Below are 26,591 nucleotides of genomic sequence, written 5' to 3' on the forward strand. Positions count from 1 at the left end.
CATTGCCAGTACCGCCTGACTGGCCCCCGTGCAGGTGGCATGTTAAAAGCACCCACTACACTCTCAGAGTGGTTCGGCGTTAGGAAGGGCATCCAGCTGTAGAAACTCTGCCAGATCAAGATTGGAGCCTGGTGCAGCCATCTGGTTGCCAGCCCTCAGTCAAAACCGTCCAACCCATGCTAGCATGGAAAACGGACGTTAAAGGATGATGATGATGATGAACCAGACCTGAAATGCATCTTGTTTACATTCATTTTGAGGAAGTGTGGAATTTTCTAATGAAAGTGGAGAAACCGCTAATCCCTTCTCTTGTTCATTGCTCTTTTGTAATAAAAATCATTTTAGTACTGGACTTTTGATGTAGACATATTCAACAGGATGTTAGGAGTCACTCAAACATGGTTAACGTTTAGTTGGAAAATTTCTCGAATGCTAAAAAAAGATGAAAAAAAATGATAGAGAAAGAGAGAGCATGCCATCTAAAGAGAGCAAACTGCAGAAGAATTTAGGGAGGGTGAAACAGAGAAGTGTGTGAGAAGTAAAGGTGAGTAGGATGAATGGCTTTAAGCCTTCAGCATTCAGATTAATCTGTCAAATGTAATACTTATTTGTTTTGAATTATTCATGCTTTATCTTGTAGCTTTGAGATTTCCATGATGTGATTGATTATTTTTAGAATGATATTGTAGGGTAGGTGTGGGAGGCCGGATCTGGCAAATTTAAACAGTAAAACAAGTAGAATATTTGGACCCCCAGATATCATTGGTTTGAATGCTAAAGGGTTACGCAGATAGTACACATTCATTAAATGCAGAGGTAGAGAAGCTATTGTAACAGCAGTGGAATAGTAGAAGAGAAAGAGGATACAGTTGGAAAGTGAAAAAGTGGGGGCTGTAGTTTTGTTGGTGAGTGTAGCTGTGGTATGTGAAAGAGGGCATAGTTTAGCAGGTTTTAGATGCATTGGTGTAAAAAGGTTTATCAACTGGAATGGAGCCCCATTTTTTTTTTTTTTTGAGAGGAGATGCAGTTAAAAAGTAGCAAGTCTGCGAAGAGAGAAAATAATTAAATGAAGTGATCCCAGTACATAACAGGTATCTAAATTATCAACAATAAAGACAAGGAAAGATCAGTTGACCTTGGAAGAATCTGAACTCAAGATGTAACTAAATTCCAACAACAAATACTTTTGCCTGTTCGATACTAAAAAAAAAAAGTTTCTAAATTAGGCAAAAAGCCACACATTTTGCAGGAAGGAACAGTACAGGATCTACCCCAGTGTATGACTAGTACTTTTTTTTTCTTGGGATGAAAGGAAAATAAATTTTACTGAGGTGGAAATTGAAACCTGAATGTAAAGGGACATAAGTAGATATTATAAGGCGTTTTATACAATCTACTGACTTGCCATTCCTTCTGCCACCTTTATAACAATAACTATAATAATGATAGTTTCAAATTTTGGTACAAGACCAACAGTTTTGAATAGAGACGATAGGTGATTACAGTAACCCCAGTGCTCAACAGGTACATTATTTTATCAATCCTCAGAAGATGAAAAGCAAAGCTGGTAGAATTTGAAATTATAAGGTAAACAGCTGGAAGAAATGCCACTAAGCATTTTGTCTTATGATTCTGCCAGCTAGTTATTTTAAGAATAATCCTTTCTAATATAGAAACAAAGCCTGACATTTTGGTGGATAGAGGGCAGTGAATTACATTAACCCCAGTTATTGACTGGCGCTTATCCTATTGACCCTGAAACAATGAAATGCAAAGCTGACCTCAGTGGAATTTGAATTCAGGTCATAAAGCCAGAAGAAATGCTAGAAAGCCTTTTGTCTGACGCACAAATGATTCTGTCAGCTTGTTGCCTTAATAATGATAATAATGAAGATATTTATGATGAAGGTAATAATAAAAGGCCTGTGAAAGGGAATTAGTTAATGTAAAAGGAGTTAAGATAAAAGGCCTGAAATGTAGGTGGTGGAGGTGTTAGTCAATTATACAGATCCCAATACTCAACTGGTACTTTAGTTAATTAACCACAAAATTGACCTCGGTGGCATTTGCACTCAGAATAGGAGTCAGAAGGAATACTAGAAGGCACTTTGTACAAGACTAACAATTCTGCCAGTTCACTTTCTAGGCCAGAAATTTGGGTAGTGGTGGTAGGTATGGTGCAGTTGATTAACTCATTAGCATTTAAACTGGCCATATCTGGCTCAAATATTCTGCCTGCTTTATGTCCAAACTGATCAGATCAGCCACTCACTCCTACCTTGCAAATGTCATTCTAAAAATTTTTAAAAATAACATCATCAAATTCTTGAAGTTACAAGATTAATACATGATTAATTCAAGCCAATGTGAATAAAAAAACACTACATTTCATTAAATGGTAAAGGCACTTACTGTCTCTAGTATTTAACTGGTGTACTTAATTGACCCTGGAATGATGAAAGACAAAGCTGATTCAGAAGGGGATTTGAACTCAGAATGTAAAAAAAAGCCAGAAAAAAATAGAAGGCATTTTAAAAAAGAGTGGAAATGATTTTGCCAAGCACTAGAGACAGTATAAAGATAAAAGAGGAAAAAAGGTTTTCATAAACTAAAAATACATGCAACATAAGGTAAGATGGTAATTCAAGAAGGTCAAATAGCCAAAAGATGTTTCATCAGTGGTAGATGGAATGTTAGTTAGTGAGATATCCACTGTTATTATTATTGGAGATATCACATGCTGGGAGAATGGTCTACAATCATGGCCATCATCCAACAACATCAACAAACAAGCTGCTGGATATTCTACAATGGATAGTTGAGCTGGTTGTTACTGTTGTTGAGGTTGCATTAAGTGTTGTTGTTGTGTTAATTGCTGCATTTGTTGTTGTTGTTGTTGTTGCTGCTGCTGTAGAAACTGGTGAGGTGATAGCTGTAGCTGAGCCTGTTGCTGTAATTGCAGCTGCTGCTGCTGTTGCTGCTGTTCTTGTTGTTGAGATTCACAGCTGTATGCATGCATAGTTTTGGCTTTATTGTATACGTAGTTGATATCAGGACGCTGTTCTGGGTTAGGGTTGATACACATCTCAACAAGCCTGCGAAGCTGAAGAGAATAAAAGAATAAAAAATAAAAGAAAACAATCTAAATTGTATTTCCTAAACATTCACACAGGCATACCTGGGTGGTTAAGAAGTTAACTTCTTAATCATAAGGTGTCAGGTTCAGTCTAACTGCATGGCACATTGGGCAAGTGTTTTCTACTGTAGCCTCAAGCTGACCAAAGTCTTTTGACTGGATGGAAACTGAAAGATGCCCACCATATATCATCATCATCGTCTAACGTCCGTTTTCCGTGCTAGCACGGGTTTGACGGTTCGACCGGGGTCTGGGAAGCCAGGAGGCTGCATCAGGCTCCAGTCTGATCTGGCAGGGTCTCTACAGCTGGATGCCCTTCCTAACGCCAACCACTCCGTGAGTGTAATGGGTGCTTTTTATGTGCCAGGGGAGGCTGGCAGCGGCCACGATCAGTTGGTGCTTTTTACGTGCCACCGGTACAGGTGCCAGTGGAGGCTGGCAGTGGCCACGATCGGTTGGTGCTTTTATATGTGCCACTGGCACAGGTATCGCAACTACAATTTCCATTTGATATTTATTTTGATGTTGATGTACTTGACTCAATAGGTCTCCTCACATATGCATGTGTGTGTGTATATGGATGTAAGTATGAGTATGTGCATATATATATATATCTATATATATATATAGTATAATCTGGGTAATAACTTCATAACATGCATTTAAAAGGTCCTATGTTGTTATAGGCTACTACATAACGCTCTACAGCAAGATATTTTCCAAGGCTGGATAAGCACGAGGAACTCCACCATTGTATAGGATTAATGTAAGAAGTTTGCTTCCCAACCACATGGTTCACAGTTCAGCCCTACTGCGTGGCACTTTGGGCAAGTGCCTCCTCTTATAGCCCCAGGCCAACCGAATCCTTGTGATCAGATTTGATAGACAGAAACTGAAAGAAGCACTTTGCATATATGTATGTATGTATGTGTATGTCTCACCCTCCCCCCACTACTTGACAACTGGTGCTAGTGTGTTTATGTCCCTGTAACTTAGTGGTTCAGCAAAAGAGACCAATAGAATAAGCACCAGGCTTTACTAACTAAATCCTGGGATCAATTCATTTAACTAGAAACTCTTCAAGGCAGTAACCCAGCACAGCTGCAGTCATGTGACTGAAACATTATCTTACTATTTTTATTCGTTGTTACTACGTTTATTCATACATTGTTACGAAAAAATTTAACCTTTTAGGCTACTTTCAAGCCTTCGCCATAACTTGATTTATCTTTCCTATCTCTCTCTCTACAAAATTTAACCTTAGGCTACCTCAAGCCGTAATCCCATCTCTTCCCATCTTTCCGCCATTGGCGGTGCGCCCGCCCCCACCACCAATACCGGTGAACTCTGTTCTCACCACCACCACCACCAATACCGGTGAACACTGTTCTCACCCCCCACCACCAATACCAGTATACCCTGTTCTCACCATCTACACCGGGTACGCCCTACTCCCTCCCCCACTACCCCTTCTCCTCATATGCTTTCACTGTGAAAAGAGAAGCTGCTAGCGCCATAGCTCATCAACTGCCCACCGATCTTACGCTTCCTCCTGACACTGCCTCATTCCGACCATCCCCTTTAGTACCCTCCCGCCTCGTAATATCCTACGTTTTTATTTCAATATCCTACGTTTTTATTTCTTAGGAACCTTCACCAACCCCTTCCTGCCATCGTTCCTCCTTACCCCAACCTTCCCCACTGGTTGCTCCCCTATATTACCCGCCTCAACTGGACCCCCCCCCTCCCCAACTCAACTCTAGAATATCTGTATTTCTTTCCTCTACCTAATTACGTTACTCAGTGACGATAAATGCTGTGACTACAAAGACCCGGGCTGCTTTCTGCAGCAATTCCACATACCCCCTACCCATTCTAAGTACCCCGGATCCCCAAAGTACCCTGGATCCCCAAAGTACCCCGATCCCCAAAGTACCCCGGACCTCGTTGCCCCCGTGCCGCTGACACGTTAAAATGCTCGAACCGATCGTGACGATGCTGGACCCTCCGGCCCCTGTGCAGGTGGCACGTAAAAAGCACCCAATCCACTCACGGAGTGGTTGGCGTTAGGAAGGGCATCCAGCCGTAGAAACTCTGCCAGATTCAGACTGGAGCCTGGTGCGGCCCCTGGCTTCCCAGACCCGGTCAAACCGTCCAACCCGTGCTAGCGCGGAAAGCGGACGTTAAACGATGATGATGATATATATATATATATATATATATATATATAAATTTTGATTATAATCACTATTTGATTTATATGGATAATGCCATACAAAATTCTGGTGCCTTTAACCAAATTCATCTGAATATATATAAATATACATACATACATACATACACACATACACGTGTGTATAAAATCAATAAAAAACTACAGTAAACTTGCCATAAGGAGTGGAAAATCCAACAGAGTCTTTCTTCTGGGAAAATTTGAAAGGAAGGAAATGAGAGACAGAAGAGTTTTACATTCTCTAAGTTAAAAAACTTTGAGGTTGTAAAACCTTGCTTTTTCTCCCTTTACAAATCTTCCCTAAAGGAAGACTGTCTCAAGATGTTGGATTTTCCACTTGAGGCAAGTTCAGTTTTCATTGATGTTACCACATTATAGAAGTCTTGCTAATGAGACCAACACCAGCTTCTTTGAAGTCTGATCATACATGCATGTATGTGTGTGTGTGTGTGTGTAACCTGTAGAAGAGCGAGATGCAGGAATACGTGGGAGAAAAACATTAAAAATGACTCCTGGATGCTGAACCTCACAGACAAGATGATAAAAGACAAACATTACTGGTGATGTATGCTGTGCTTGAGAAGATCTGCCCATCTGAGCAATAGTGAGGCTCTAAAAGCCTATCAGTTATGTCCGTTACCTCTCTGACTACTATTCCTGGGAGTAGTAGTAGTAAACCTGTTTTTTAGAGGATCAAGGATTAACTAATGATAACAGCAAACAAACAATCTGTCATATAAGATGTGCCAAGAAAACAAATGGTTTACCTCTTGGGAATAGATATCTGAAGGTAGAGGTGGATAATCACACTGTTCTATTTTCTTACATAGAGAATACAAATTCATCTTGTCACCATAGAACGGAGATTGTAAGGCTGCCATCTGGAAAAAAAAAAAAAAAAAATTCTCATAATGCAATATGCCCTTTCTGAAGATGCTATGGTGTGATTTACAGGAATTTGATTGACAGACCACAAAGAAACTATTCAACTTCGTTTCTAAGAAATAAAGTAGAGGAAAAGGGATGGAGAGAGGGGTGGTGGTGGTGGTGGTGGATGGGTACTATAAAGAAAAAATAAATTTTCAGTGAATGATCTAAGTTGTAAATAACTCCTTAGCACTAAAGTGATTTTAAATGACTAGTGTATAGTTTAATTTTCAAAGTGTTCAGTGAGGGACAAAATCATTCCTTTGTCATTAGCGAGTAATATTCTGATACATGTTCTCAAATATCAAGTCTCAACAAGAAAAATATTTTCTTCCCAAGTTTTCTTTCTTTGAGCTATAAAGACACATCACTCTCTGGGATAGAGTACTAGGTCATTTGAAAATGACTCCTCAGATAGATTAGTTAAGTTTGTAGAGAGTTATATTCAAAAGATACACAAAACAAAACTGCATTTGTATTAGAATAGTCAATTAGGAAAAAAGCTGGTTTTATTTCCAAGTAGAAAGTAGTTTAGAGAACTTTACTAATATTCTAGAGGATAAAAAAAATCATGCCAGTATACCATCTTCACCTTAAAAATTCTCAATCTTAAAAGTGATAATTAATTTTGTGGTCTTAAAGAAATATTGGGGCTTTAGTGAAGACCCTGTTTATAATTCAGGATTTATTAGATGCAGACATGACTGTGTGGTTAAAAAGCTTGCTTCTCAACCATGTGGTTTTAAGTTCAGTCCCACTGCATGACACCCTGGGGAAATATCTTCTATTGTAGCCCCAGCCTGACCAAAGCCTTGTCAGTGGCTCTGGTAGACAGAACCTGAAAGAAACCTATTGAAAAATGAGTAAATGTATATGTGTGTGTGTGTATATACACACACACACATGTGTATTTGGGTGTATCCTTGACTAATTATTATTACATGATGGTTGTAAATGAGCATAAGTCATACAAGTGATGTTGCTTGCTTCTAGTCTCCTGTGAAAACATGTCTAGCCAAGGAGAAATAACACCTTGCTTGGAAACAGGTGAGGGTTAGCAACAGGAAGGACATCAGGCTGTAGAAAATCTGCCTGAATGAATTCTGTTTGACCCATAAAAGCATAGAAAAGTGGCTGTTAAAATGATGAGTGGTTACTCATTGAGTTCTAGCTCAGATGAGAATTTGAAATTGCATTTCTGTAAGGTAACGAAATATCATCATCATTTAAACGTCCTCCTTCCATGCAGGCATGGTTTGGGCAGTTTGACAGGAGCTGGCCAGGCAGAAGACTGCCCCATGCTTTGCCGTCTGTTTTCACATGGTTTTTACAGCTGGATGCTCTTTCTAACACCAACCACTTCGCAGAATGGACTGAGTGCTTTTTACATGTCACAAACACAGATGAGGTCAGTTTTGGCATGGTTTTTACATTTGGATGCCCTTTCAAACGCCAACCACTTTACAGAGTGGACTGGATGCTTTTTATGTGGTACTGGCAGGGTCACCAAGTAGCTCACAAGACAAAGATATCTTGAGAAGGGATGAGGCATTTGAGAAGGGGATCTTGTGCCACAGGATGAAAGGTTGGAGGGTGACAGAAAGACAGAAACAGGTGTCTTATTGTAGAAGAGATGCATGGTTACCTGGTCAGAGAGAAAGGAGTGATCAAAATTGAGGCCAGTAATGAGTGTGCTGCTGTAGAGGTGATACATGGTTAACCACTCCGAGGGATAGAGCAAGAGAGAGAATGGAAGAGAGCAAGAGAGATAGAGGCAGAATGGAAGAAAGCAGAAAAGAGATGGTGGTGAAGCCACAATGTACAAAGATCAGAATAAAAATAGAAGAAGACACTTGCTCAATGTGCCACACTATAGGATCAAACTTAAAACGACATGGGTTTGAAGTGAACTTCTGAACCATACAGCTACATTTGCCAGATGTTTTGAGTTGTTTAACAACAGGTCAGCAAAAGCCATCTTGCCCCCCTTTTTTTTTATACCTGGTGTATCTGAGATAACATTATCCAATGTGTCACATTGTATTTAAGATGACAATGTGTAATCTGAAAGAGATTTGGCTCCTTCTTTAACTTACCTCATATAACAAACACCCAAGGGACCAAATATCTGACTTGAAATTATATCCATTCTCATGTATTCTTTCTGGAGACATGTAATAGGGAGTTCCAACTGTAACAGAGGAAAATAATAAAAATTATATTAAAAAAACATACACAAAGGTTTTAACTCAAAGCTAGACTTAAATTTAACATGCTCAACATGATTCAAGACTGCAGGAACTGACAACTACAGATGTAAACACACACACTTAAATATATATACGTCAGTCTTTCAGTTTCCTCCTATCAAATCAACTCACAAGGCTTTGGTCAGGTCAATGCTATAATAGAAGACACTTACCCAAACTACCATGCAGCAGGACTAAACCTAAGACCACAAACTTCCTAACCATAAAGCAATGTCTGCACTGGATAAAATGTTTTTAGAACACTTGGTCATGAATTAGTTCAATTCCCTTTTTTGGGGTGGTTCTCTAGTTTTTAACAGACTAACACTGAGGTAGAGATTACATGTTAAACAATTTGAAATGGTCCCAATTTCAAACCCAATGTTTCCTTTTTCATTAATAGTGAATGATTTGAAGAGGATTTGATTACTGCTTTTAGCAGGTTGAATTGCTACATATACTGAATTTGCTAGCATACAAGATGCATTTCATTTATTTTTAAATGTATCAAAAAATTGTCCTGCAACTAATTATGGATAGGAGACCAGGTAACATAGGCTAAAGAACTGAATAAGCATAAGTCCCCTCAATAAAATAATTGTTGCTAACAACAAATTATTAAAAACAAGCCAAAATATCACAGAACATTAGCACGAACTTACAAAAGTGTTCTTACAAGTATGTCAGCAGTTATGTGGGAAGGTTACACCATTTCATTGTATCTCTTTCCCCGGTAAGTATCTTACATTGTTTAATGACTGCATTTTTTTTAATTATCTAAATGAAAAATTCTTATAGAAAGAGGAAAGGAATGTTGAATTTTCATCTCCCTATCAGTTACTTGCAATGAGTGGATAACAACAAAACCACAGTGGCCAAATGCCACCCTGCTGGCTAATCAATGATTAGATAAAAACACCAAAGCCAGAAATACGAGTTTTACACCCTGTATGGCAATTCTCTTGGTCAAAATATAAACAATTACACAGTTGATCTGAGAGAAGATAAAACTGAAACATTATACTTGTATAACATATCAAATATTTATGGTGTCATACTTTATTTCAGTCACAGCATTGTATAGACATGCACAGAATCATACATTTACCTTTACAAAGCCATTTAAAAATATCTTTCATTAAGTATATGATGAAATATATTAAATTTGTTTTTTTCCACAAAATATATTTGTAAAATAAATGTGTCTTATGTAAGAGTGCATCTTATACAATGATAAATACAGTACTTGGTGCTTCACCAATTCTGCAATATTCATTGATTGCTTATTAAAAAAAAAAACCCTCCAAAACAAACATGTTTTTAACCACAAAGTCATACAGAAACAAATAAAAACTTGAGATTTACATAGATATGTCCTCCATTTTACTCACCAAGAGAATGGGCTGCAGTAGTCTTAGAACTGAAAAATCGTCCAAGACCTAAATCACCCAATTTTACTTTTCCTTGTGCTGTAATGAAGACATTGGCAGGCTTTATGTCTGAAAGGGAGATTTAAAGTTAATTAAAACAAATTTCAATAGAATTTTATGTATGTGTAACATATATAAAAAGGGGTGATGTGAAGTGAATTGTGAGTGTGTGAATGAATAAGGAGTTACGTGTAAGTCTATGTACAAATATGTGTATGATGTGTAATGCAAAGTGTTAGTAGATGGTGTGGGCAAGATATCAGAGTATGAGTGTATGGACAGAGAAGGCAGATGATGTGGAGTGTGTGTCTGTATGCAGTGTGAGAGTATAGGTAGAAAAGGAATGGTGAAGTATAGTATGCATGCATGTGTATGAAGTGGAGTAGAAGAAAGCAAGTCTATTTTTAATACTGGCAGAGGCAGCTGCGTTTAAGTAGATCAGTTGTTGTTCATGATAAAGCAAGGGAAGAGGAGGACCATGATGCTGTATAATTTAACAGACAGCAAGATGCACTTGGGAGTGGCCTGGAGATTTGAAGTGGTGGGCTACAGACCTGAGTGATCCAGTGTTGTTGTCTCAAACACCAAACAAATGTTCTTTAAAATGACCAGCTAACCTCCAACCAGTTTTCCCTATATACAATAATTCACAGAGTTGGTCTTTGATACAGTATATGACATTTTCAGAAGTGCAGATGAATAATCCATAACATGGGAAAAATGACCTAGGTCTATGTAGGGTGGTGATATTGTGCATGAAGTGAGCGCTGTAGGTGTTGCAATAAGAGCAGGAGCTCGTGAAGGTTACACTGCATACAGACACACATGCTTCATATCGCCCTTCTTCACCACCCAGGCTGATGCCTTACTCACTAGATGAACACAACCTTGTTCATACATTTGTAACTTGCTGCTTGCTTGCCCTCTCTCACAAACACACATATACAGTATGGACAAACATACTGCTCTTCATATTTCATTTCACATCACTAATCACCTTCTACACTTGTCACTCCTACATAAATCTGCTTCACATCCATCCAGGATTGCCATGTGTACTTTCTATACACTCCCTTCTCACTCATTTTGTAAAAAAAAAAAAAATAATTTTTAATGAAGACACCTTCTTTACTTATCAACTGCCATTCAGATATGTAACAACATGGTGTTATTTTCATGTTTTTCTTTTCCATCCTTTCATTCTGCCTTGACAAAGGGCTATTGCCTGAAATGTCAATTTATCTTCCTTTCTTTTCTGTATAGCATCTATGACTTTGTATTCTTGTTTGCTGCTGCTTTCTTTTATTTTTTGCCACATTTGCTTGTATCTTACTTGGATATTTATTACAAGACTTATGCAAACCTAATTATTTATTACTGTGTTTATTATCTCAATGAATGTGCTTTTTCTTCAGTAACAGAAGCTTCTGAACAGCATCTAACCCTATTACAAGGTTCAAGTGTGCTCTACACGACAGTAATGCTCGCATATCTAGGCGGTATGCTTGTGCATAGATATTTGATATACTGCATAAATATTCTAGAAAAAAAAAGCCATTAGACTGATACCCCTATATTTGGCTTTTGTGGACTTGGAGAAAACCTTTGACAGGGTCCCCCGATTCCTTATCTGGTGGGCGATGCAGAAACTGGGGATTGACGAATGGTTAATACGGTTTGTCTGTGTTTTGTTTAGCCCAGAGTTGCCTCTGATATAGCAGACCCATCACATTTTTTGTTTTTCTTCCTGAAATACTGTAAATCTGTGTCCTTTTGACGAAAGGGTATATTTTAACAGAAAGCGTGACGGGCCACAATCGTGGCCATTAGGCACAGGTCACAATCGTGGCCCAGATAGATGCATAGAAGGACACAACACTCGATTTAACAACAAATATAAACACACACACTTATTAGGTGCAAGAATAACTGTGTGATTGAGAAGTTTGCTTCTCAACCACATGGTTCCACATTCAGTCCCTCTGCATAGTACCTTCAGCAAGTGTTTTCCACTATAGCCCTAAGCCAACCACAGAGTTGTGACTGAATTTGTAGGTGAAAACTGCAGAAACGTTCACCAGAAAATGACTGAAAAACATGTTTATAAAGAAGAGTTGTTTGCTTCATACTCTTCATGTGCCAATTCTGCCCAAAAGAAAGGAACAAATAATACAATGTGGCTGTAGGTCATAACACCTGGGCAACACCAGGGTGCATTGCTAGTAATAATATAAATTTCCTATACGAAATGAAATCATTTGTAATCTCTATGTTGTGTTATTTCTTCTAGCAACATCATTCTATGACACTAACAAAGAATAAAAGACAAAGCTGACATTAGCTTCACTGGTTTCTAGAACAATGAAGCACCATACTATCAGGTCATTAAGAATGAAATGTCCAATTTTCTTTTGCACCAAGTTTGACAGTCGTTAACTCTAATGTGTTATCCTGAGAATTCTTTGTTTTACAACTTTCAAGAGTTACACCATCACTTTTCGAAATCCAATTCATGGTATTTGATTATATTGTGCGTTTTCTCTTGTAAATCAATTTTTGTGAACGTATGGATAGATAAAAAATTCGTGTTGTTTATGAATATGAGTTCCTTCGTGAATCCAATGCATCCCAGACAGCTCGAAACATCAATAAGGTGTTTGGTGAAGATGTGGCGCCTGAGCACACTGTACGTTTGAGAAGTTCCAGTCTGGTGACTTTACTCTTGAAAATAAGCCGTGGTAGACCTGAGACCAAGGTGGGTATTGATGAGCTGGAAACAGCGGAAGCAGACACATCTCAAATTGTACCTGAGTTAGCAGCAAGGTTTGATGTTTTGATTCCAATTGTATTTGGACCATCTGAAACAAATCAGCAAGGTAAAGAAGCTAGACAAGCGGGTACAACACGAACTGAAAGAGCATCAAATGACATGTCGCCTTGAAACTTGCTGTTCTTTGCTGTCATGGTATAAAAGCGAACCATTTTTGTATCGTATTGTTATGTATAATGAAAAATGGATTGTTTTCAACATTAAGCAAGCATTCTGCACAGTAGTTGGATAGAGACAAAGTGCCAAAACACAATCCAAAAAAAGCTAATGGTGTAGCACTGGTGTCATCCACTACAGCTTCATGAGACCTGGTATCAACCAATTAAACAGAGACAGGCCAATTCTCTTGCAAGACAATGCTTGACCACATGTTGCACAAAGAATGCTACTCAAGTTATAGGAACTGAACTTGGAAGTACTCTGTCATCCACCATATTCACCAGACCTTGCACCAACTGGCTATCATTTTTTTCCAGGCATTAGACAACTTTTTGCAAGGAAAAAACTTCAAATCTGAAGAAGATGCAAAAACAGCCTTTCGTAATTTCATCATCTCTTGTTCTCCAGAATTCTTCACTGCCAGCATAATCAAGCTATTGATAAAATGGTAAGATTGTGTTAATAATTTAGGTGCATACTTTGATTAATTGCATTGCTTTTTGTTGAGATCAGGTAAAATAAATTTTCAGTTCAAAATCAGCCATTTCATTCTGAATGAGCTGATAGATACTATAAAGCATCAGAATTTCTATGACTAGGTTATCATTGCCACTGTCTTGTTACTAGTTGGAAATAAAAGAGATTGCAGTTAACTAGCAACCTTACCTCTGTGCATAATCCTACGAGAATGCATGTGCTCCAGGGCACTGCAAATCTGAATGAAGTACTTCCAGATGGTCTTCTCAGGAATCAGCCGGCTACGCTGTTTGAAATGCTGGGATAACAGAAAAGGAACAGAGTGAGAGAGAAAGGTAGAGAGGGAGGGAGAGACAAATATGAAGACTGCATAAAACAATGTAGATGTATATCAAATATAACAAGATATAGAAGTCATTAAGCTAGCTGTTAATGAAATTACTCTAGTCTCAGAATTATCCTCTGTCAGCTTTGCTTTACAGTAATATTGGGTTCAAACACTAGCACAAATTATGGTGAGGAGAAACATTCACTTCAACTGTTTCCAAATACTGAGCAGAGCTTTTGATGTTTGAGCAAAAGTGTTTAAAATCTAAACCTAATCTGTGGGACTCGAACTTTAAGCACATAATTTTAAATTAAAATGAGTGGCAATATTTAAGGCAAGCTGGCAGAATTGTTACAGCACTGGAGAAAGTGCTTAGTGGCATTTCTTATGACTTTGCATTCTGAGTTCAAATGCTACTGGGGTTGACTTTGTCTTCCCTCCTTCAGGGTTAATAAAAACACCAATGGAGCACTGGTGTTGTATTACTGGCCGTGTGCAAAATCTGAAACCAAACTGAGTAGCAATATTTTGATATGCACAGCACCAATACAATGATTGCGCAATAGGGGACACAGTTTATAAGTATTTGACAGCAATGTTCCCTTCGATTTTTACAGGTCAGTGTACAAAAATCTTACACAGTGCAAATTATTTCCTGAGACAAAACTATCACCATCATTGTTTTAATGTTCACTTTTCCATGCTCATGCACCTGACGGAATTTGTTAAGGTGGATTTTCTACAGATGGATGCCTTTCCTGTCATCTACTGTAACCTGTTTCCAAATAAGGTCATATTTCCCCATGACCAGACATGCTTACACAAAAGACTGGAAACATAGGAGACTGCTTGCATGACCGCAATACTCATTTACAACTATTATGTAAGGTCAAGGCAAGGGGACAACAACACATAAGTGTCAAAAGTATGTGCACATACCCAGGATATGTGCACAATTATTTCTTTAGTGCAGTGATTGAAAAATGTGTACACATACATACAACTTAGGGAACACTAACTGGCACTAGTTTATTGATCCCCAGAATGATCAATAAAGTACGATTTAAATGCAAAATGTAATTAACAAAATATAGCAAGGCATTTTTGTGTGGTGCTCTACTGATTCTGCCGACTACTCACCTTCGTATGCCACCTGGCATCTACACTAATATAGAGACCCGTTTTGTATAATACTTCACTGATTCTGCCAGTCTACCATGCACTTTTGTACTCCAAATAATATTACTAATAGAACAAACCTTTATCATGCGGGACAAGTCTCCAGCATCGGCAAGTTCAAGTACAATGTTCAGTTCATTTTCCTCAATAAACGATGCTAAATATTTTATAACATTTGGATGATCGAGTTGCTGCAATGATAACAGTTAACTTGTCAATTTGTACGGGACAAACCAACATGCTGTTCACAGGCCAATAAACAAATTTACTCTTTTAAAACATCAAAACACAATATTACTTCCCATACACCATCAACATCATTTTACATCCTTTTTCTCACGCTAGCATGGGTTAAATGCGTCTCATAGCATCACACTGCTTTTTGTGATTTTTCATCATCTGGTATAAACAGCAGCAGAGACAAGACAACCAGCCATCTTCATTATTGTGTAGGTTATGTTATTTGGCATGGCCTTTAATGGCTGATGCCTTTCCTAACATCAACCCTTTCATAGCATGACTGGGTGCATTTTATTATGCCACCAGCACAAGAGGTTGTCTACAGCAATACTAATATGACATTTTGTCCCTGATGAGTACTTTGTAATGTCATTGTTATTTAAAAGTCTTTCTCAGTCAATTATTCCTTAATGGAATTCTATCTTGGGTCAGATAAACTGATTAGAAATAAAGGATATATAAAAATCAGCCAAAAACTGTAAAGAAAATAAAAATACAAAACAAAGGATTATATAAAATTCATTTAAGATGATGCATACATACACATAAACTGAAAGAACCAACAACTATTATACGATACAAACAAAACAATCTTAGCTTGCATAAAAAAATATTCATTATCTCTCTCTTTATGAAGTGGTATCAAGAAGTGCCCAGACTAGTTCTGCAGCACACAGTTGTGTGCACAGTGAGAGCTGGCAATGAACTTTGTGAGGCAGTGTTTACGTCACAAGTTGTGAAATATGTGTTTTTGTGATCACATGTACGCTGTAGTCTGCAATTTTGTCATGAACAGGAAGTTGGAACAAAGAGCCAATGTGAAATTATGCATTAAACTTGGAGAAGTCTGCTACAGAGACATTGAGCATGCTTTGGCAAGCTTATGGTGATGAGGTTAATGGGTCATATGCAGTGTTTTGAGTGGCATGGGTGCTTTAAAAGCAAAAGAATGTCCCTGGGAGATGATGAGCGATCTGGAAGACCTGCCATGATCGTCACCCCTAAAAATGCAGGGAAAATTTATCAGTTTCTGCAATGAGTATCATCAGAGGACAATCAACAACATTGCTGATGTTGTTGGTTGTCTGTCGTATGGGTCCGTGCAGGCAATCCTAACATCTGAATTGAACATACGGTGTGTCTCTGCCAAGTCTATCCCCCACCTGCTGACCACTGAGCAGAAAGAACATCATGTCGAAGTCTGTCAAGATCACCATCAGCATGCCACTGATGACCCAGGATCATCGCTGGTGACAAGAGTTGAGTCTATGGGTATAACCCTGAGATGAAGCAGCAGTTGTCAATATGGAAGAAGCTTTCATCTCCATGACTGAAGAGGGCGCAACAGAGCCGCACCTCAATCAAGAGCGTGCTCATCACTTTTATTAATTCCACAGAGTTGTGCATCAAGAATTTGACCCCCAAGGCTGGACCATCAATCGAGGGCTCTACTGCAATGTTTTGAAGCGTTTGAAGGAGGACATTCAGCAAAAGCGACCCCAGATCTGTGGAGCAAGAAGAATTGGATTCTTCACAATGACAATGCACTCTGTCACCGAGCTCTCTTCACTCAAGAATTTCTCACCAAAAGCAATATGGTATTGCTTCTGCACTTGCCCTAATCACCAGATTTAGCACCTGCAGACTTCCATCTCTTCCCCAACTCAAAGGTCACCATTTTAACACCGTTGTCAAAATCCAAAGCGAATTGCAGAAGGTCCTCGACCTGCTTACAGAAGACAACTTCTAAGCTGGATTCCAAAAGTGGCAGGAACACTGGAACCAGTATATTGCTTTACAAGGTGACTATTTCGAAGGAAATGATGCTAAAACTTAGGTAAATAAGTTATTTTTTATCAAACATAACTAGTTTGAGAACTTTTTGATACCACCTCATATATATATATATATATATATATATATATATATATATATACACACACACACACGATGGATTCTCCTGTCAAAGACGACATATGAACGTTCAGCATCTGCCAAATGATCTGTACAAATGATTTATTTATAGTGATGAAATGTTTGTGTGACACATTAACCGACTATCTCCATCAAATCAATGTCGTCTGAACAGGTGCACAGTGTACCACACATGTGAGACTAAGTTTGTTGCTCAAGAACACAATACATCACCCGGGTCCAGAAATTAAAACCTGCTGTATGAGTCAGAGCTCCTTATAGATTATTATTATTATCTAGTCAGCTTCCAGTATGGTGGTTAGTCGACCACTGTACTTAGTAGTGTTACAAGCTATGACATACAGAGCATATGTAGGAGAGAATTAAAATAAATACCACTATAAATATTTCATTCTTACATAGGTTTCACCATTGCAGTTATTTGGAAGTCGACACTGGATGTTCCAAGTACATTTGGATGCTTATCAGGGGAACCCTTTATTGTATTCTGTTATAGAGATCTAATATATATATATATATATACACACACACACACACACTGGTGTTTATTTCAATTTTTCACAATATTTATGTGTGCTGTGTGTGTGTAAAGAATAGAAAAAGCAAACAGGCTTTACCTTTAATAAATCTATTTCTTTTATACAATCCTGACGAGCTTTTGCATCAACCATTTCAAAAATCTAAAATAACAAAGAATTATCATCATAGCTTGCTTTTCAATATTAAACATTATACACCCCAACTTTTTTTTTAATAGTCTACCCTCAGGGACAAATACAATATGAAGGATGAGAGTAGGAAAGGAAGTGCTGGAGAAAAGTTGATATGAGAAAAGCCAGCTCCAAGAAGAAGGTCACTGCACTATGGTAAAAGAGAGAGAGAGAGAGTATTTCTTTATTCACCATAAGGTTGAGAAAAAGAGGGAACAAAACAAACGTTGGGGCCAGGGTATCGAATGAGACGAAACGTATGAATAAACAAACAATTAAAATATATACAATTAAATGAGAATGAGTGAATAACAAAAAATGAAGCGGAGGACGCGGTTGACCCCACAAACCACATACTCACACTGAAGACTTTGCTTTCTCTTTTTTTACATTCTCAATTAAACAGGTTCTTTCACTCGCAACATACTTGCTATAGAATTCCATCTTTTACGAAACACACTTTGCGACAGGCATTTCTTCTCCAGCCTTATTTTCCGTTTCATGTGGAAAACGAAAAAGTTGATTAGCTCGAGACTGGAGATAAACATGCTTGTTGCGATTCCTTTTACTCTCGTCTTCCATACTACTTCTTTCGCCATAGCAACTACCGAGAGAAAACAGGTTCGCTTCTCCCTATTCAGGGAGGTCGGCGGAACTATCTTAATTACAGATTTGCTCGACAGTTGTACTCTTGTCAAATGCGACAAGCCCAAAGTTCAGTCACCTTGGGGCATTGCACAATCACGTGCAGGACAGTTTCACTGTCCCGCTCGCATCTTGCACAAACCGGCGAAGGTGCACACCCATGTCTAAAGAGCTTATCTCGAACCGGTAAAGCTCCTCTGTAACATTGTCAGGCCAGGGACTTTTGGTAATTATCCATAGGCCCCGGACCGAATGTTCTTTGGAACAGGCTGGCCAGTTGATTTTCGTCAAAGCCCAGGGTTTCTCCCAGGACGTCGTCACACTTAAACTCTACTAACCCTCTATAGAAGAATGAGGTAGTACCCCCGCCACCGGCGTTGCCCGACTGGGAGAGAAGCACGAGTGCCTGATGGCACTCTACATGCCACACGCCCAACCTCGGTCTACACTTGATCCATGGGTTCAGTTTGGTAAATGATGTGAACTGTGGAAATAACAGCTTGACGAACGGAGACCACCACTGCTCACCGTCCAGGTAAAGCCAGAGGTGCCTAAGCCTGAGCGCATATCTACGCATTTTTAGCCATGGCATCCCTAACCCACCCTTCAGCGGCTTTTGGCAGCAAATAGAGTGCCTTACAAGAGGTCTGCTGCCCCTCCACAAAAAGCGAAAGAGCATGTGTTTCCAGCTTGTTCAGCCACGAATCGGAGCAAGGCACGATGGTCAGGTGGTAAGTGATTACAGAGGCGATAAACACCTCTGCAACCTCCGCCCTCCCTTTTAAGGACAGCTTCCGCTCAGACCAGGTCTGAGTTAGGAGAGCCACCTCGCTCCAATTCTTCTCTATCTGGAGATCTGGACCTAACCAGATTCCAAGCATTTTCACTGGCCCTTCCGTCCAACGTCCTACGACGCTGTCGGAAGACATCGACTTGCCCCTCCAGGTGCTGAGTTGCAAGCCAACCGATTTATTCCGGTTGACTTTCGCTCCTGCCACTGCTTTGTAGTCCCTTAAGGCCTCAGCCACCCACTGTAGGTGCTTGGCTCGGGATACGATGACGGTGATGTCGTCCGCATACGCCGAAGCTGACTTTCCGCACCCTAGATCTTGCGGAGTGCCCCTCATAGTTTCCAACCTCCTCAGCAACGGCTCGAGGGCCAAAACGTAGAGAAGCAGGGAGAGAGGACACCCTTGATGTACTGAACGTTCAATGCAGAACGGCTCCGAAAAGAAACCATTCACCCGAACTACCAATTCGATGTTGCTGTATAAAGCGTTGATTCATCCGCGGAAGGTCGGGCCGAAGCCAACCGCCGTGAGGACCGCCGCCAGATACTGATGGTCCACCCTATCGAACGCTTTCGATTGGTCCAAGTGGACCATAGCCCCACCCTTGCCAGGAATCCTATTTACCCTTTCTAAGGCATAGCATAGAAAGTGGAGATTGTTGTGGATGGTCCTTCCAGGGATGGCGCAAGTTTGCGCCTCGCCAACAAGTTCACCCACGACCTGCGCCAACCTTTTTGCTAAGACCTTGGCCAAAATCTTCAACTCTGCGTTAAGCAGAGTGATGGGCCGAAAATTATCAATTAAATCCCCCAGTTTGGGTCCTTTCTTAACAGCACTACCACCCCTCGGCTCACAGACTTAGGAATTCTCCCGTTCTGCTGCCAGTTGGTGTACACGCATGCAAGTAGGTACCCAAACAAGTCTGGCATACTACTATAGAGTTCATAAGGCAGACTATCGAGTCCCCGCCGCAGTCTGCCAACACGTCCTCAACTTCTTTGGCTGTGATCGGCGCCTCACAAGATTCCGCGTCCGGCCTCGATAGACGCGGCAAACTGGCTAGGAAGTCTGCGAGCTTCTCCCAAATAGCTGGGCAAAATGATTGTGAAACACCTTGCACATCTCCTCGGGTTCGTTTACTAATCGACCATTTAAGCCCGTCAAAGATTGAATGGTTGAGTTGTTGCCACACTGGCCCTCTACCACCCGGCTGCGTTGATCCCTTCCTGTCTCATTGCACGGATCTTAGCCCTGACAATGCACTCTTCATGTTTAGCTTTGAGATGTTGGTCGAGTGCCAACCTCGCCGCTAACACTTTTGATGCACTGCCTGACCTCATTGCTTCATCTATTGCCTTAACTAGTTCCTTTTCTACTTTGTTTCTAGCACTAGCTAGTTCTTTGCTAAATGTAACTGACTCAAATTTGATGGCTCTTTTCAGGGCGTACCACCATTTGCTGTTGATAATGGATCCGGTTAACGTCTTCATTATTAATTGTTTAATCCGATTCCTGTAAGCTTCAGTCCAATAGCGACTTGTTTAGCTTCCAGTAACCGGTTCCTCTTCTACACATGCTATCTATGTCGAGCATACAGGTTACTAATTTGTGATCGCTGTAGCTGACGATATGGTGTTGTGGACAGCTAAGTATTTTCTTATCTTTCCTTCTAGTTATGATTCTATCTATGTAAGATCTGGACGACCCGTCGTTTGATTGCCCAGGTCCACACTGGAGTGTCTGGGTGGTCCAGTCTGAATCGATCTGCCAATTCGAAACGACTTAGCTGATCGTTGAGGTAATCCCCTCCTATTCTTTCTCAAGCCAACATAATCTACGCGTGCATCGCAAATTATGTTGAAGTCACCTAGCAATACTAACGTGTTCGACGTGCCAAGAAAATTCTCTAGGCTTTTGAAATACTCTTTCTGCCCAGCTTTTCCTTCGGAGGGAGCATAGACAGCAACCAGCCTGAACACTTTACCACTGCTGTGTGTCACATCCAAAACGACCAACCTGCCTTCCGGATCTATAAAAACAGTTCTAATCTCTAAATCCAGGTTTTTCCTGACCAGCACTGCCACTCCTCCGCCCCCTCCAGGTCGACAGGGAGAAACGTATTTCTTGTAGCCGTTTAGAAGGGGCGAAAAAGCCTGCAGCCCAATCAGTCTGGATTCGGTAATTACAACTACATCCAAACGATGCGACCTAAGGTCGTTAAGGAGGTAGCCTTGCTTCCAATACGACCCCAGGCCGCAAATATTTATACAGCCGAGTTTAAACGAGAATGTGAAAAATTAGTTGAATGTTTAAAACTAACTGTTTTAACGGAAGAGAGGGTGTTGTTTCACCCTCCTCTTTTCTGTCTGTGAGTGTTGTGTTTTGTGAGATCATTTTTTTCTTGAATTGCCTGTACAGATGGCTCGAAAAGTTCATCTGTAACGGGCCGACGTCCTCCGCAAAAGATTTTTTTAGTTCAAAATAGAGTTATCTATAGTATAAAATTCAACATTTTCAGAAATAGTATTATTTACATCTGTTGCGATATATTTTTTCGCCGATTTCATTAAAATAATTTTTTTCTCTTAATAGTTTATTATTTTTATTTATCGCCATGAAGGTGTTTCTTTTTTTTTTATGTTAGGTGATTGTGGAGGGGTGTATGAGTGTGTGTTTGTGGGGGGTGTGTGTGCTTGTAGAAGCGTGGGTGTTTGTAGGTGTGTGTGCTTTTTCCAGTGTGTGTGTGTTTGCTACTGTATTTGTGGGTGTGGGTGCGCTTGTCTGTCTCGGAGCATAGTCCTGTGTATCCGAAGAGGGTGGGTTTTTTGTTTCCGTCTTCTTTTTGAAGGTTCTATGGTGACCCACTCCTGGATGTTGTTGTTGTCATTGTTTTCTCCCGCTATTTCTAGCGGTGTGGTTGTTGTCTTCGGCGTTGTGCTTGGCTCTTATGCAGCATTTTCTTTGGTTGTCTTCTTCTTACAGCTCGACCTTATGTGGCCTTTCTCGCCACATTTGTAACACCTGGGCTTTCTCTCCTCGACTACTACCATCATGCTGGTATTTTCTCCAATGGTGAGGGAACTGGGCAATCTTTCTAAGTCTGAGGAGTTTGCTTGGATCACAAGCTCTAAATCCTGTCCAAACCAGTTCATGTGGCGATATCTCTTAGACTGAAGAATGGCAATTTCTTCCTCTTTGCCTAAGAGAATCGCTGCTATGACAAAGGCTACATCTATTTCGGGTGGAATATCTGTGATCGTTATTTTCGATGTTCTCTTTCTTAAATAAATTGGAAGGAGAACTACATCTTCCGACTTCAATGTTCTTGTTGAATGTTCCCTAGCTTTTTCTTCGCTAGGGAAACACACCTCTACAGTGCCGAAGCGACTACCCCTCGTTATATAACATGTCTGTTGCCATATTGGCCTCAAGCATTTTTCTATCACTTCCCTCGGCACGAAGTCAATTTTCCTATTTTTCACATGATATGTTTTGTATATTACAGTCTTCCTCTCCGTCGCGTAAATTAATTCACTGGGAGGGAACAACTTCACATTATCACCTTCTCTTTTTAATAAACTTTGGCACTTCTTTAATTCTTCCTGATTTATAACTATATTATCACAGGGGCAAGTTGCTGCACTCGCAAAATTTATTTTTGACTTTTCCTGTTGTTTAGTAGCCTTGCTAGACATCTTGTCGTCTGCTTTTGTAACGCACGCGTGAGACGCCTCTTTACTTTCACCTTCCTCCTCCCACATATTTGCCTTCATGCCTTCAAACAAATTTTCAACGTTTTCCTCTGACTCGGAAGAAATTGGTTGCAAATTCATGTTTTTCGTCACTTCCCCCTTGAAACAAGGGGGATATAACAGCAAAACTCTGCTGCAACAGCAGAAAAGAAGTGGTCTCGACGACCAAAACAGCAAATTTTCAAACTTTTCAGCACAAAAACAATCTTTCACTGCGGAGCAAAGAATAACACGACCGATCAGAGAGAGAACATGCCTATTGAGTCAGAAGTTTGAACTTACTGGTGAGCAGAAACAAGAGAACTTTTTTTATATAAACATCAAATAAGGAAGAAAGCAAGAAAATATAGAACTTCAAAAATGAATTAAAAAATTCAAGACAAATAATTCTAAAGTTTTACCTGAACTTTTTTCAAAGCAACTACACTTCCATTTGGTCTTGATCTGGCCCTGTACACTTCTGAAAACTGACCCTTACCAATTTTCTTCTCAACATCAAAATTGGCAAGCATACTTCGGCCATTCTCTTGAGAAATGGTGACATTCAGAGATAGTGGTTCCATTGAGAAGATCTGTAAATATAAATAATTTACTTACAAAAAGAATGAAAACTGTATAGCCATCACATTTTTGTTGTCTATATTTGCACCATGTACAGTGAGATGTGAAACAATGATTTCCATATTTATTGCAAAAAAATCCCAACAGATTTGAATGTGTATGTCATCATCATCATCATTTAACGTCCGCTTTCCATGCTAGCATGGGTTGGACGATTTGACTGAGGACTGGCAAACCAGATGGCTGCACCAGGCTCCAGTCTGATCTGGCAGAGTTTCTACAGCTGGATGCCCTTCCTAACGCCAACCACTGTGAGAGTCTAGTGGGTGCTTTTAAGATGTATTAAGAATAAATATGAAAATCAACATTATAGACACACATATATACATATACATGACTGCCATTACAGAAGGCTCACCATGTATCTGATCTGTACATGTATGTGTGTAAATGGGTAAACTTTTCCAGAAAACTGGAAATCTCCTTTCTCCATGTTACTAATGTTCATTCAAAGGAAATATCGAGAAAAAGAAGCACATCCCAGATGGAATAATATAAGAAAATATAATAAAGTGCTGTGAAAACAAGGTCCCATTTGATTAAAATAATCTATTCTTTATTCTTAAAGAGGTTGTAAAACACCATTCTGTGAAAGATGATTCTGAGCAACAAAAAGTTGAGAGCTACTGGACAAACCAATACTTAAGAATGTAAACAAACACTTCTCCCTTTAAATTCTAGTTATATTTATCCATCTGTCAATCCTTATCCCCATTTTCTATCCCCTGGGGATTCTGAGATATACCTTGCCTTTTCTATCTATTGTAAATCCATTCATACCTAATATGCATTATAGGAATATTAATCGACCACAGTGTTTAATTAGTACTTTATTTTATCGACCTCAGTAAGATGAAAGGTGAAGTTGACTCCAGCATGGTTTGATCTCAGACCATATAGGCTGTAACTAAAACTATCACACAGCAATGTGTGTGACACTAACAATTCTGCCCATCCCCCTTAATCTACTGCTTCTGATCAATACAGACTATTTGATATCCTCACAAACTCTAGAAATGATGATAAAGTTATAAAAATTTTGGTTAATAAAATTACAAAAGGAAAAAGTTCAAGAAGTTGTGAGCTGAAGAAGAAACCAAATACAGGGCTATTCGATATGATAGAATTTTCCTCAAGTCACATCTCGCTGTCTTGGGAGATTCGGTATATTGATGTAATTTTTCATGCTGAATCTCGGGGCCTAATTCACTTGTCCCAGAAATTGTTTTTAAAAAAGTTACAGAGGTTTAAAGTTTGACAATTTTTATCCAGTCAGAAAACAGGATTTGGAAACTATCATTTTGTGCGTGACTGCAATCCTAAGGCGACAAAACAATAATGTCGACACTGCGATGGTAGCACGTAGTCTAAGCATTTAATAAGCAAAAAAATGAGTAAACAACACACACTTTGTAGTTTTACGCATTCAATATGCATTTAATGCGGAAAAAAAGAACACATTTTGTATATTTAAGAGTAGAAAAACAGCGTAAAATATCAGTTAGTAAACACGTTTTTTCGTAAGCATTTGGTTTGTTACTATGGAAACAGTCCGTGGCTTTCGATTAGCTAAAATTACGCAAAATTGCAAACTTTAAAAGCTATCAACTGCTTATTTATTGATTTATTGCGAAAATGAATTCCATGTCAATAACGAGCATACAAAGCCCCAATAAATTTGAAATCAATTGGAACAAAATTAAAGAAATTGAAAAGTGACAACCAAACAGGGAAGATACAAATTAGGACACATTGGAAACGTCCCACTTTAAAAGTGCCCACAACCAGAATATCTTCGATAAAGTCTCCTCGATCAGGGTTGACATGGGATTAAAAACAACAGCAACAACGTCTACAACCGTAAGCTATAAAATAAGAGTCGGTGTGAGAGGTGGAGGGAACATCCCTTAATCTATTAAAACTTACTGTTGGGTATAATTTCTGATTAGGCACAAGAGGAAAAGAAGAACACTTGACTGGCAACTTTATTTTAGCAACACCAAAAGGATTGGAAGGTATCGGGTACTATTTAAGAAGAGTGGTCCCGGTGCGCGCACTCGCGCCAGCTAGTCGTGACTAGTCGAACCTACGACGACCTAGCAAAGTAAATAACACACAAAATAAATAATTTTTTTAACAAAATAACACACAAAAACACCAAGTAAGGATCGACTAGTCATGACTAGCTAGCGCGGATGCGCGAGTACGCGCACCGGGACCACTGTTCTCAAGTAGTACCGATTATTCATTATGTAATTTAATAGTTCTATTTTAGATAAATTAATAGAACTATTTAGACATATTGTTAAGAAATGTCAGTTGGTTAGAGATGAAGTGTTAAAGTGTAATATATACCTTGTCAGTGAAATTTCGTGGAAGTAGAACTTGATTAAATATGTTGATTCATAAGAGAAATAAAACTAAATGGGATTGAGAATTAAATCAACATGGAGATTTACCCGAATAAAAGCAACAGGGAAAGTGGAATTTGTCGGCAATGAATTCAAAAGAAGGCTTTTTTTAATTCAAACTTCGTCCTGCCCAATGTCCAATTCGTTAATCATTAATCATGGCTGCCCAACGATTAAAGACGCGTTGCTTTGTATTAGGTAAAGCCAACATTCATCAATCGACACTGCGCCGCACTTTCGTACTCAAGTTTTGGTCCAGATGGCAGATATGTAAATAGACCCTTCCCCGCTTAAATTTTTTTTTTTTTACGGAAACACACGTTTTAGGCTATGGAGATTCCGATTCTGAAAAAAACCAAAATTTTCAAAAATCGCAACTTCAAAATTTCAATTCCCCCGCTCCCCATTTCTTCAGTTTTCACTTTCCCCGGAAATTTTTTTTTTGCGAAATACGTACAACAATACGGAGATTATGATTCTGAAAAAAAAAAAAAAAATTTCAATTTTTTACCCCCCCCCCGCCTCAAGCAGGCTATTT

At 39.3% G+C, this 26,591-nt stretch overlaps 1 protein-coding gene across 6 annotated transcripts; it reads right to left on the bottom strand.

Moving 5' to 3' along the window:
* Positions 1-956: 956 nt before the first annotated feature.
* Positions 957-26,252, bottom strand: LOC115215878 (serine/threonine-protein kinase Nek7-like). 6 transcript variants are annotated; one of them, XM_036506169.1, is made up of 10 exons: positions 25,998-26,249; positions 23,423-23,593; positions 17,741-17,803; positions 15,029-15,139; positions 13,631-13,739; positions 9,937-10,044; positions 8,393-8,487; positions 6,137-6,250; positions 2,975-3,103; positions 957-2,914 (listed from the first exon to the last, which is right to left on the bottom strand). In XM_036506169.1, the coding sequence occupies exons 2-10, from the start codon at positions 23,582-23,584 to the stop codon at positions 2,831-2,833; spliced, it is 975 nt and encodes a 324-aa protein (XP_036362062.1). In that variant the 5' UTR covers positions 23,585-23,593; positions 25,998-26,249; the 3' UTR covers positions 957-2,830. The 6 variants fall into 6 exon arrangements, with proteins under 6 accessions (XP_036362062.1, XP_036362061.1, XP_029641082.1 ...); XM_036506168.1 differs by having other exon boundaries at positions 957-3,103; positions 26,102-26,252; XM_029785222.2 differs by having other exon boundaries at positions 957-3,103; positions 25,998-26,248.
* Positions 26,253-26,591: the final 339 nt, after the last annotated feature.

Source organism: Octopus sinensis, linkage group LG9 (assembly GCF_006345805.1).
Source record: "Octopus sinensis linkage group LG9, ASM634580v1, whole genome shotgun sequence".
Classification (NCBI taxonomy): domain Eukaryota; kingdom Metazoa; phylum Mollusca; class Cephalopoda; order Octopoda; family Octopodidae; genus Octopus; species Octopus sinensis.

What these genes read in the sequence shown, in the direction of transcription:
- LOC115215878 (XM_036506168.1), bottom strand. Translation starts at nt 23,584, where the DNA reads ATGGAACCACTATCTCTGAATGTCACCATTTCTCAAGAGAATGGCCGA. An exon ending in TTGCTTTGAAAAAAGTTCAG is followed by an intron (nt 17,804 to 23,422) that starts GTAAAACTTTAG and finishes TTGTTATTTTAG; the next exon opens with ATTTTTGAAATGGTTGATGC. An exon ending in TTGGGTGTTTGTTATATGAG is followed by an intron (nt 6,251 to 8,392) that starts GTAAGTTAAAGA and finishes TTTTTTTTCCAG; the next exon opens with ATGGCAGCCTTACAATCTCC.